At 37.1% G+C, this 13,762-nt stretch overlaps 1 protein-coding gene across 3 annotated transcripts in view; it reads left to right on the plus strand.

The window, feature by feature from the left end:
* Positions 1-13,762, plus strand: part of CTDP1 (CTD phosphatase subunit 1) — a 105,290-nt gene that overhangs the window by 38,139 nt on the left and 53,389 nt on the right. For 2 of the 3 annotated variants that reach the window (XM_074899764.1, XM_074899763.1), the window contains exons 9-11: positions 2,168-2,309; positions 4,620-4,850; positions 11,341-11,506. In XM_074899764.1, the coding sequence (XP_074755865.1) occupies positions 2,168-2,309; positions 4,620-4,850; positions 11,341-11,506 (539 nt within the window). Of the gene's footprint in view, positions 1-2,167; positions 2,310-4,619; positions 4,851-11,340; positions 11,507-12,623; positions 12,949-13,762 lie in introns of those variants that run through there. The other variant, XM_074899765.1, reaches the window with a different exon arrangement.

Below are 13,762 nucleotides of genomic sequence, written 5' to 3' on the forward strand. Positions count from 1 at the left end.
GGAGCTGGGACTGTTTAGTCTGAAGAGGAGAAGGCTGAGGGGAGACCTCATCACTCTCTACAACTACCTGAAAGGTAATTAGCGATGTAACAAGAGGGTATGGCTTTAAACTGCAACAGGGGATGTTTAGACTGGATATTAGGAAAAAAATTTTCACAGAAAGAGTGATTAGACAGTGGAATAGGATGCCCAGAGAGGTGGTAGAGTCACCATCCCTGGATGTGTTTAAGGGCCGTTTAGATGGTGGGGATATGGTGTAGGGGAGAACTCTGTAGAGTAGGGCTGATGGTTGGACTCGATGATCCCAAGGGTCTTTTCCAACCTGAATGATTCTGTGATCTCCTGCCCTCTCTGTTCATTTAGTCTTGTGAATTTACAGCAGCCTAGAAACTGAACTGTCTAACTAGTTAGGTCAGTCCTCAAGTGCATATCAGTTGATCTCTCTACCCCAGAGGAATACTAGTTCAGGCCGTACACAGGCCTTCAGGTATTTGCTAATAACTGTTTCCTCTCATATTCAAATGATATGGAGAAGTATGGTTATTTCAAGGCTTTTATCTTAACTGAAACAAGTAAAGTTATATTGCTAAATGACAGTCTTGCAGATAAAACTCCAGGGAATTATGTTGAAACCATCAAATTAATTTACTGTTCTTGCTTCCTTCTCAGAACTTTTCTGAAGTTTGACTTTTTTTTTTTTTTCCTGGAGGCTTCATTCCTGAAGGCACATGTGTGATAATAGACAAGGGCTCATAAATTCTAACTTTAAATTTTATTTCTTTTTTAAATTGAAAACTTTACCTGGATTTTTTTTTTTTTAGTTAGTAAGATAAACTGGACCAGAGTATTGTGTTTTTATATAAGCATCTGCAGTAAGAAACCCCAAGGTCTTCAGGCCTTCGGTTCTTGATGGCCTCCTTGCATTTTCCGTTTCTAAACAAAAAATGTACAGCAGTATTGTGTGTTTAAATGTCTTTGCACCAAGACAGAATGTGAACAAATGGTGAGGTTTGATAAATATTTTAAATAATGTGTAAATAAGATGAAATGCTATAAATTACAGGGATGTAACAAAAGGGAAGTGTGATGGCTTTCAGCTATGAGACAGAGTATCAGATTGATGAGAGTCCCTTTATCATGTTACAGCTACACCAGTATTTGTACAGTATAGAAATACCATGTGTAAGTGTCAGGCATAGATGTATCAGGTCAGAATCCTTGGGGTTTTTCTCTAATGTTTATATATTTAATGATTTATTGGCAGATTATACAATTGTCTCCAAAGTGTTATATCTATAGATCTCTTTGATAAATGCTGAAACAAGTACTACGATTGGTAAAATTAGTTTTTCCAATCAAATAGAGGAAATACATTCTGAAACATTTGGCCAGTCAGCTGTTTCTGGGAACAGACTACACTTCAAGGTTCATTTCAACCTTTATTTTTTTGCTTTTTTGCTTACTGGTTTTGATGCTTCTTGGCAAAGATTTATAGCAATTTTACTGAATTCATTCTTATTCTGGCTTCTCCAGAGGATGGAATTTGAGATCACTGGTTACTTGCACGCTGCATTGCTGATGGTTTCATGTGGACTTTGTGCTAGCCTGACACAGTTAACTTCACATTTGTTGTTCGCTCTTGGCACTAAGTAATCCATTTGTCTGCTTTGCTCCTGCTTCTGGCAAGTGGAGGTGGAGTGGGTGGCTGGCTGTTAAAAGGTATCATACTGTGTCTACAAGGGACTAAGCATAAGAAAGTAGGATAAATTAGTGTTAGGCTTTAACGGCATTGAAGAGTCACTGCTGCTTAGACTCTGACAAAGAGAAATGAAGGAGATGAAATACAAAAGTGCGTTTGTATAGTTTGTTCAGTTAACATGGAAATGTAGAGGTTTTCTGTATGGATTAATTTTAGTGGACTATTTCTACAGTGCCAGTGCTTCAGAAAATTACAGATACATTCATTCAGCTTGAGACTGGATCTTATTTATTACATCTTATTTAGAGTCTCACTTTTATCAGCTGTGATTGTTTTGTTGGACTGGGGTGGAATGTTTGTTTTTTCTGTACAATTGATCACAAAATGTTCTTCTTAAACCATTGTGTACTTAAAACTAACTTCTGTGTTTCTGGGAACACTGTAATATTATGTTTGACTTCATAATAGGCACAGAAAAAGTACGGCAAGCTCAGGACTGCAAGGACCTTCATGTTGTAAATCCTGATTGGCTGTGGAGCTGCCTGGAGCGCTGGGACAAAGTTGAGGAACAGCTCTTTCCCTTGAAGGATGATTACATCAAAACACACAGGTAAGTAGGAATGTGGGGGAGAAGAGACCATGAAAATACGGCTATACTAACTTGTTCATGCAGCTATAAAATCTGTTTCTGACATTCAGAATGGTGTGCAATGCTCAGGATTTTATGAAAGAACCTTTCATTTATGTCCCTTTCTTTGCTGCTTAAGCGGAAGACTGTTAAAAGGATGGGGAGGGAATTCGGCAACTAGCAGACTTGGGAGAAACCTGTGTTACCAGTAGTTTCTTTAGCAGTTGTCATCATTAGCCATTTTCAGCTGGAGTGGTTGACTTTGTCAGTTCATCCACATAGTCAATGCCTTCAAGGTGCAGGATCATTCATGCTGCCAAATGAAGGAAAAAATGTACATACTCCCACACCATGAAAAATTGGTAAAGTTTGGCACTTTTTTCTGAGACTTGGTAGTGAGGAAGAAGGGGGAACAGAAAAATCAGCAGAAAAATCTGAGAGGCATTGGAAGGCATGAAGATAAAAACAGAAAATGGAAGAAAGGAAGTAGCAAGATGAGGTTTGGGGATGATAAGAAAAAGTGGTGGGAGAGAAAGGGTTAAAGATCAGTGCACTAGGATGACAGCAAATCGAAGGGACAGCTAAAAACTTTATTAACACAGAGGAAGTCGGGGGGCCATGGCTAAAATAACTCATGACAAGATACTGCAGAGCCAGTTTGTTTCTTGCCTTGTTACCTCTTTGGATAGACTCACATTAATAGTGTCTTGCAAGCCTAGTGGAGGACCTTACCTTCTGTGTTTGGACAGGAAGGTGCATAGCATATTGGGTTTCCTGTATTAAACTGATACAGCTGTGAGTGAGTAAGCTAGAGATTTGCTTTCTGCTTTGGAAGATGCCAGCCCTTTGAGGGCAGAATGTGCGTAAGTCCTCATATACTCTGAAGACACCAGAAGTAGAAACATCTGGAAGTGAGGTCACTTATCAAATGGGAGACTAGGTAGAGACGCAGGTTCCCTGAAACTTAGGAAAAATATGTAACCTACTTAAGGCTTGACTTAGAATACTTGTTTTTTTAAAAACACTATCAGATTTTTTTTTTAATCAGACTTTGGAATATTTGTATGGGATGTTTAATTTGTCTGAGGCCTGACACTGACCACTTCTCACTAGAAATCTGAACAGTGACTTGCAAGCATCATTTTTTGATGTCTGGATGTATGTTAGTCTTTCTACCCATCTTAATTTACTTGTGCATTTTATTGAGACATTATGATAATTTTTCCTACCTTTGTGTTTCAAATACTATATACCTTAACTTCATACTTTCTCTCACCCCTTGCCCAAATTTCAGTAAGACATCTATCTTAATGCAAATACTTTTACTTTGTTAACCCAACATGTGCAACTTCTTCGGAAAAGATTTTCTTCTTAATGAAACTGCTTGAAATGGCAATTGCTGGTCCAAAGCACTTACGAATTAGGAGAGATGAACTCTGAGAAAATATTTGCATATAAAATGAGTTTAAGAATAGCAAAGAAGAGTAAGTAAACTTAGAATTGGTTGACCTAAAGTATTGATGCTGCAAGACTACTTCAGAAACGTCCACGAAGGTATATGGTAAAAACTAGTTTTGTGGCAGTTCTAATATTTGTTGCAATATAGTTTAATTATTTTTTTCTATAGCATTGGTTTCATGGTGCTTAACATGATGTTTTATTTGATTTTTTTTTTTTTTTTAAATTACTAAATTAGCTTCCTTTTTTTTTTTTTGGGTGGCGCTTTGTCATAATTGGATAGTATGCCGTAATGGTGATTCCTGCAGACTGATCTCTGAATGGTTTTGCCGACACTTCTAAAATTATGTTTTAAAATGCAGCAGGGTGATCACAGGCAGCATAGTATTTTAACAAATGAGTTTGGATGACTTGCAAATTAATACTGTGTCTTTATTTACTCTCAGAAAATTTGGAAAGCAAATACTAAGATCTGATACAATGGCATGCCTTTGTCTTTGTTGCATGTATGCCAATTACCATGCTACTCTAGTTGTGCAGTTGTTACTACCTGAAAGCAATTTCAATAACTTCTATGTTAAGACAGTTTTTAAGGAATATTTAATAGTTTTTTAATTATGTAAATACAACATTATCTGTGTGTCTGTATTTTTGTTTTAAATTCAGTGATACTGTAATGGGGGTGGAGGAGATAAAATGTTTCTTCAGAAATCTTCCAAACTTTTCCCCTTGCCACTTTCTCCTTTAGAAAAAAAGAATGCTTTTTTTTTTACATTTTGGTTAGATAAGTAATTTAAATTTCTAAAGCAATTTTTTCTGAACTTCATCCAACAGAGAGAATAGCCCTGCCACGTTTCCTGATACACACAGTACATTTCAGACAGCTCTGTTTCACCCAACACCCATCCATCCAAAGTCTCAACCTGGTCCTGAAGTTCGACTGTATGATCCTAACACTGGAAAGCTAATCCGGAAAGCCACTCAAACCTCTGGACAGTCGATGTATATCCAGTCTCCAGCTCCTCCCATCACCTTACCAGTCCACGGCGAACACTCATCCTTCAGGTACCTAAAGCATAGCTAAGAGTCACTTCCAACTATATTTTCAGATGCTGTATTAAACTTAACTCTTGTTATCTTTGCATTTGATCAAGTTATCATCTTTGCTTTAGTTACTTTATTTGCTTTCTAAAAAGCCAAGGAAATGAGTGAAAGTGAATAGCTGAAGTGAAAGCAGGATGCTCGAATTCCAGATGCTTTTTGTACTTCACCTAAGTGCGACTAGAAATCTCAGAACAAATAAATGAAGCGTGTAGTTTATGCACACTAAAGAATGTTAGAATAACTCATCTCTGAAGTGAGGCAGCCTAATGTTTTTTTAACAGCTCTTAGAATACTATATTGGTTTTTGTCTATAAAATATATCTGATAGCATTTAGTTCTTGTTTATAAAATTTTCCTCTTCACCTAATTCCTTCAGATGGGACATTAGCTTTGTGCTTTGTTTTGAGAAATATCAGAAGTAGTGGAAGAGGGGTGTAGCTAAGTATTGTTAAATAAGGCTATATGACCAAGTGCTAGTTAATAATCCTTAGATTACTAAGTCAAGACACTAAAGCAGCAGGAGGAGGTGGTGGCCTGCTTTTTGAAGTACAAAGGCTAGCATATGGACTTTGTCAAAATTTGTGGATTTGGTTAAGCTACAATGACAACGCTTGTCTCTTAAGGATGTATAAAATACCTAAAATTCATCCCTGAGTATCTAAATAAAAGATCTAACTTTCTGAAATGCTAACAAGTTTAGCAAGGCTTGTTGACTCCAGTGATAAAGTAGTAGCCACTTGAAGGCAAAGCTTTTCTCTCTGTAAAATGTGATCAAAATTCCTTTGTACAATGTGATCAGAGAATAGCAGTTGTTATAAAGCATTTCAGTTTTCCAAACTGCAAAAATATAAAGCACAATTATAAATGCACAGTTTTCTACCTTTTTTGTCCCTCCCCCGCCACTTCTGCAGTGTATTGCTTGTAAAGCTTTTGTATAGTGTAGATATTTTTTTTAAAAAGCTTCACATTCAATTTTGTATATTGGTGTACCTTGTTATGTTTCCACTCTATCTTCTTCTGTTGCTAAATTATTTCCTATGTTTTCTTCAGTTGTCATCTTTTTATAGGCTTTTTCTTATTTCAGTTTCCTCCTGTCAATACAGGGTTTTTTTTGAGTCTCTTGTTTGTGAAGACATCTAGTTTTCAGTTCCTTTTTAACTGTCTTTAAAGTCTGTATTTTACTATGGCATGTTAAATGAACAGGAAAAACTTTAAATAATCAAGACATAGCATGTATCCAGAGATGAGCTGAAAAAGCTTTTGGTTTTCTTTTGTCAGTTGTTGTGGAAAGGAATTTGCTAGAACTGGGAAGGTTGTACATGTATATATAATTGTCATGACACTTCTAAGATGCTTCAATATGATGGTTTATTAATGCATCATTCCATGCTTTAAAAATAGGTTTTGATGTTTGTTCTACCTTTGTCAACAACTCAGTGTAGAGTTTTGTCCACACCTAAGACTATTTTTCTTTGATGCAGAGGTGCTTCTTCACTTAAACATCTTGTGGTAAAGAGAAATATATTCAGCTGTCCCCTTAGTTCTGAGTTTCTCAGAGCCCCAGAAAGGTTTTGGGGGTGGAGTGAGACTGCATTTCTATTCCGTTATTTTATTTCAATTTAGACTGTCAGTGCTCACGGTTGTGATGCTTTAATGTAAGAAAGTGAATCCAATTAATCAGTGCTGCAACTTCATAACTAAGCATCTGGAAGAAAAGAGATTAGCATAAGATACATGCTGGGAAGTAGTATTTTCATCACTATTTCCTGTTGATTTGGTTCTAGTGGTAAAATTAGTGGCCTGTAAATACAGATCTCTTAATTGGGGCATGTCTGTATTCCTCAGAGCAGTTCTGCTGTCTTCATTTAAGATGGTGAGGAGTGTCTTGGTAAAGGCAAGGAGGAGAGCAGTGCAGCGATCAAATATTGCTTTAAGTACTTCTAATGAATAGGAAGCACAGTGTAGGCAGAGCACAAAGGCTGTAAAGTAACAAAAAGCCAAATAGCAACAGCTTAGCTCTGTTTTGACTAAGAGCTGAGGCAGAAGTACTGTATTGTTGCCTTGCTTTGTCTTAATGCCTACATCAATGATATATTTTAAATTTTTTTTAAAAGCTTCACATTTGATTTAAAAATTGATGTGATGTTTGACTTTAGAGAAAATTACTTTAGTGCAGCAATTTCTTGGTAGAGGACAGTGTATTTTGTGTCCTACCAGACTTCATGTGCTCATATGTTCACCTCCTTCAGAAAAATGAGAGTATTTGTAACTAAGCCACTGAATTTAAGCAGAGTTACATAAAGCTGTTAACGCTCACAACTCTTCCTGTTGTGGATGAATGTAGTCAAAACCTCCAATAATCTTCTTTGATAGTTCCTAAAAACTTCATCTGATTCTGAATTTCAGACAGTGGGCAAAAAAATTGCACTGCTGCAAGAGGAAAACCTTGGGGAGATGGTAGCCGCTTCTGGCATAGTGATGGTACTTGATTTCTTACTGTAAGAAGAAACCTTGTTGTGTTGAGAAGATAACCTCTGGCAAGGCTGGTTACTGAGCAGGGCTTCAAGTTATCTGAGTACTGTTTCATAAGAACTGTTTCAGTTCTCACTTATTTAGGGTTCAGCATTTTTAGTTTCTTTCTTGAATTCAACATGATACATAATTTAAAATAGAATATAATTAGTTTAATTATCTACATGCAGTTTACAGTGAAACTGTCACTGGTGAATTACAGATGGCTCAGTTACTTTGGTCAATGTTTCATGTGACAGACATAGATCTCGCTATTGTGTTCAGCTCTGTGCGACTTGGAACACCTGTTCCTTGTCATGGCTATTGTGGCCTGAGCAGGAGGGTGGCAAAGCTCTTGTGGCTATGTGGGAAGGGAAGGGAACGCAGCGCTGCTTGGTGGCTGCTGACAGTCTGCAGGAGCTCTTCTCTGGCTGAGAACAGGAAGGATTCCTCATTTAAAATAACTTGCGTGTCAGAGCTTTGACACTCCATATGTATCTTAATGATTTGCATTTTCATGTGGAAACAATATTCTACAAACATTACAGTAAACACTAAAGTTGTAACAGGTCATGAGATGTGTAATGTAGTGTTGTCAAAAAAAAAATGCAAATGCTAATGGTGTTTTGGACTAGAATAAAGAAAAAATAATAGCACAAGTTAAATTCTAGTGAACACTAAACATACACTAACAGATGAGGCAAGACTTAAAATATGGATGTCATTTACATGTGAGAAGTTAAAAGTGGCACTGTGGTTTTACATCATGCTAAGATTCACCAAATGTTTGGTTTGAAAAGGTGTGTCAAGCAGATGTTGGTGGCTGAAGCAATTATTCAAGATTCATATAAATGAATTTCACTTATAAAATTTTTGTGTCTTAATTTACATGCTTATTGTTGCAATTTTTCCTATCTAATGTTAGCAGTCTTGTTCTGACAGCAAAAATACAAGGTACTAAATTGAAATAATGAATTTAAACATTATGATAATGCTGATTTTAGCTTTTGCCCTGATGCTGTATCAATGAAAGTGTTAAGATGCTTGTACTTCCAGAAGTGTTGAACCTACCCTGCACATGCATGTCCTTGTACATGTAAGACTGATAAGCACCAACCAACCTGTGCAGGGTTGAATATGGTGCTATTTTTGAAAAAGTATTCATGAATCTCATCTGATTAGAAATAAATGTAAATTCTTGCATTTGTATGTCTTTAATCAACATAACAAGCAGCTGAAAATGTAAAGCCTGAAAATTGTCTTTGATAAAATAAAAATATTTCTTGCAAACCTTAAAGAAGTCTTTGTTTTATATTGGTTTTGGAATGCTTTGTGAGAAGTCCTAGTGTTTCTTGTCTAGTAGCAGTTGGGAAATACTGGAAAAAAAATCTGATACAATCCTTTAGAAGCTATTAGTATGGTTATTTTACAGTTAGTATTTGTGTATAATGTGGTCAAGGATGATCTCATATTTTATTCTGCAGAAGGAGGAGTTTTCACTGTTATCAGTATGATAACGTGTTGTTTAAAAAAACCCCTAGATTTATTTCTAGTTTATGGAAATCTGCTTGGCTGCCTGCTACATATAACGTGTATAACTTGGCATGACCAAGTTTGTAATGTTTTTAATACAGTTGTGTAAGATGCTTATACCTTTTGTTTTGTCATTCTCTGTTTTACTAAGAATGTAAGTAGCATCACTACCTTTCTTTGGCTAGGGTACCTATTAAAAAGATGTGGAAATCCTATTTTAAAAGATACTTTTGGAAAATATAGTGGAATGCTTTTTTATTTCCCCTCTTCTACCTATTATTATCTGAGAGCTGATAGCAAAAGAAAACTGTGTGGTCTTGTAAAATAGACAAGACAACAAACACCACCACCACCCCCACCACCCCCCCCCCAAAATCTCACCCAAAACAAAAAAAAACTGTTAAGCTGTGATGAAAAGTTTTCACAGAAAAACAGTAAAACAGTTTGGTTAGTTCATTTCCACATCATCCAAGTCATTATTTTGGCTTTATAGGAGATTCCACTGTACAGAAATGACAGACTGCAAGAGGGCACATTTCTGCTGTGTTGCTGAGCAGCGCTGAGCTGGAGATGATGGGGGTCTTCTGTGGCAGATAGTGTAGTTCTGGGTAGCACAGAAATGGCTTGGGTCTCTCCCACCACCACCCCCAATTTAGAAAATTAATTTAAATCTCCTGCCACCTATCTGAGGGATCGGAGAGGAGAGAGAGATGTATTTAGGAAATATGAGCCCTCAAAATCAGCTCAACTGACAGCTTCATGTAGCTTTCAGATTTCATACATTCTGATATTGAAGTACTGATGTAGAAAAAAATCTTGATATTTAGGTAAGCTTCTTAAGAAGTTATCGCATTCATTTGGTTGAACCTTACCTATGACTGGATTTATGTAACTTAATGACTTTTTTGGGTGGGGCTACTGATCTAAAGCTGTCTGAAAATCCCAGCTTAATGAGAAGCAGTCATCTTGTGCTAAAACTTTTGTCAGCAGAGACCACACTGTACCCTTTCTCAGTCACCACCACCCTGAGAAATAGCTTGATGGTTTCTAACCTGATAGTTACAACTTGAAACAGCTTGTGGTTTCCAACACAGTAACTTTTATACTTGCTTGTGGCAATCATTCCCACCAGACAGTCTTACAGCTAACATAAATAATTTGTGATCCATGAACTTTATGACCTGAGATCTTTGAATAAGATTCTGCGTGGTGCTGAGCTGCTGTAATGTATTCCGAGAGGTTGGTGTGACAGCCCAGCATTTGTAGTTAAACTGTATTGTGTAGCAGTTTTAGCTTCTACAAGTGTTTAGTAGTTAAGTAATATTCACAGAAAAAATTTACCCAAGAAAGATAGACTACATCTAGAACGACAGCAGGAGACTTCTATCTTTTTATTACTATTCTAAAGCAATTCCCATTAAGTTGTTGGTTTTGTAATTTTTATGAATATTTTGACATTGTTTTATATCTTTGTTCTATACAGTAACAAGGTAATAAAATACAGACTAAGAGAAAATGCTACCATATTTGAATACACTAGCCAAAACCAAATATGGTCTGGTTTGCGTCTCGTCCAGGCTTAGCATCTGGGAAATGTCTGAAGAACTGAGGTTGCAGAAATGAGCTTTCTATGTGCAAACCTCTTGTCTCTAAGGCGCAAACCTCTTGTCTCTAAGGCTGAGAAATAGAAAGGTATACTTTGAGACTCAAGAATACAAGCATAGCATGAATCAAGAAAAATATATTAGAATTGTTTCCTGAATGATAAATATGTGAGGTGACAGATAAACTCCACTTGAGCACAGAACTCAGGGAGTGCAGTGATAGGATGAGGGGTAATGGCTTTAAACTGAAAAAGAGCAAATTTAGATTAAACGTTAGGAAGAAATTCTTTACTGTGAGGGTGGTGAGACACTGGAACAGGTTGCCCAGAGAAGCTGTGGCTGCCCCCTCCCTGGCAGTGTTCAAGGCCAGGTTGCATGGGGCTTGGAGCAACCTTGTCTAGTGGAAAGTGACCCTGCCCATGGCAGGGGGGTTGGAACTAGATGATCTTTAAGGTCCCTTCCAACCCAAACCATTCTGTGATTCTGTTCTGTGATTTTAAGGACAATGCATCTGCAGCTGCTGAAGATCTTAGTTTCAGGAAGGGTTTGTTGGTTACTTACAAAAACAGTGGGAAGGCAAGGAAGCGAGTACCTTGTCAATGGTAGAATAAGGACTGAAGCCATCATACTGAAAATAAAAGCAATCCTTGGGAGACTTGATCTTTCTTCTGTTGATGAACACAGAACCCTATTAAGCAAAGTTGTGGATTTTCAGCAGTCATAAATTGTTTATAGGATTTTATTTCTTGACAAGCTATAAATCAATTAAATTTTTCTTATGTGGGACCCCTGCAATTTTTCAGAGTTGTTCAACCACATCAGCAGCAGATGTTTGAAGAAGACGACCTACCAGCAAGTGAAAATGAAGAGCAGCCTGGTCCATCTAAGCGGAAACGCCAGCCAAGTATGTCTGAGACAATGCCCCTGTACACCCTATGTAAAGAGGATTTGGAGAGTATGGATAAAGAGGTGAGTTTAACTCTGACAGGTTTCTAACATAATGATTGTTAGTTACGCATAACAGTTTAACTTCTGTTAAATTATGCATGTATGTGAACTGAATTTGTATGTCACGACTGTAACTTCACGTAAAAGCCACAGGAGACTAAAAAGTGAAGCTCAGGCTAAAATGCAGTTACGTTCTGCAAAGGAAACTTGAATTAAGGAGTGGAGTACTCTTGTAAGTCAACCTTTAAAATAGAACTTCATTTAAGTGTGACTTTGTCACACGAAACATCACATTTTCTGTGTGTTTAGCCTTGCCAGGTGTCACTTGAAACATTTTTTTTAAGTAAGTCTTCAAATAATCTGAAAAAAATCAGTGGTGGGATGGGAGAAGAGAGGTCTGTGGATGTGAAAGGCACAGGCAATAGAGAAAATCAGAGAGGCAGAGGGGAGCATGGGGCCTCATTATCTGTAGACACATAATTGCAATGTTGTTAAATCATAGCCATCATGGTTCTGCAGATGAAGGGAGCTTTCTGTTAGTGCACTGTATTTCATACAAACACACATTACTTGAAATTCATTGTGAACCTCTAGCAGCTGCTTATTTTTCACTTATGCACATGTGTGCTTTTTTCAGGTGAGCTACCCATCTTACGTAATATGAAATGGTACACAGAGGAAAAAATACCTATCATTGCAAATGATGTTTTCATTAATTCATTGGCACTGTGTGCAACTACTATAAAACCTAGTGACCCTGCATCTTGAATTCTTCTTTGAGCTTAGATCATTGACTGGGGTGAGGACAGGAGCATATATCTTGTCAGCTTCTGGCAGTAAGTTGATTACAAGGTGCTAGTCATAACAGGCCTCAAGTTTTCATCAGAAAATATAATAAAAGTGTGAGAAGGATGCTGCATATTTCACTGAGGAAAAAAAGTTTATATATACAGTATAGCATAATTTTGAGATGTGTTGTTGCTAGAGAAAGGTTCTGGAGGAACTTTGAGCTGGTATCCTAGGGAAAGGTCCAATAACGTTAAACCACTGTGATGATATACTCTGAATTTCAGCTTTTAACTTTACCCAGTAATTCTTGGAGTTGACGACTTTTGACTTCTTTTCCTTTTTGTTCCAGAGGATTTTACTGATTTGATCTCAGACTTTCATGAGAAATTGTATTTCTTTCGTCATGATGCCAGTCTCTGAATCCATCTGTCTCTGCCTTCAGAGTTGTCAGTGATACTTAAAGCGAATTGTTGTTATGGGTTGTTTTTATGTTTTTGTGTGCTAACATTTTTCTAATGGTGTGGCTTTTGGAAAACGTTAATGAATTGCTGTTGCAATGTATGTATGAGCCAAAAGAAAGTATGCAAGTTTTCCAGAATTACTGCATAAAGTATTTATTTGTCTGTTTTTAAAGATACTATTTAAGCAACTTTGTTAAAAATATGAATCTTCTGGCACTGTTCGTTTTGTGACTGGTTGCTCTCTGTACTGCTACCAAAGACACTGAAGTTTTTTCTACCTATCTTACAAATATAAACATCTTAAATTGCAATGATTTGTTTTTAAATTAGGCCCTCACTTAAGCTGCATATTATGTTTGGAAACTAGACTGCATGAACTTCAGAACGAATGAAGCTGAAATTCCAATGGATTTTTTTCATCGTTTACTTAGCTTTGGTTCCAAGGGTATGATTTGAGGTTATAGCTACTGCCAAAAGGTTTCTCTTCCACCAGTCTTTGTTCCCACCCCAGCATTTATTAAACTAACATTTCTCTGATCCTCAGGCAACTGAACCAATACAAACTCTTCACTTGTTTTTTTTTGTATGCAGGTATGTTTTGAGGTTTTGTAGGGAAGGAGAGTGGGAGTTTCTGGTAATTTGGCTCCACAACATGATTTGATCAAGGATCAAACATTAGCACTGAGACATGGAGAAGGGGGCACACAGGACATATATTGGGAAGACTGAACTGTACATGGTAGTGCCATCAGGTCATCTCCTGGGAGCTGACTATAGAGACAGCCAAGGGAGACTAACCTTTGTGGACTAGCTTTTGGACTGCTAGCATCACCTTGTTAAAGATAACGTATTCATGTGCAAGAAATGTAATAAAACCTGATTTTTATGGCGTTGTGTGGGAGTACACTAATGAAACGGGGCGGATGTGTGGTGACGTAGTCTATAAAATATAAAAGTTCAGTGGAGCATACGCAGGAGAGTCTGCTGTCGGGAACATTATCAAATAAAGTGAAAATAAGCTTGATAG

This window comes from Athene noctua, chromosome 2 (genome assembly GCF_965140245.1).
Source record: "Athene noctua chromosome 2, bAthNoc1.hap1.1, whole genome shotgun sequence".
Lineage (NCBI taxonomy): Eukaryota > Metazoa > Chordata > Aves > Strigiformes > Strigidae > Athene > Athene noctua.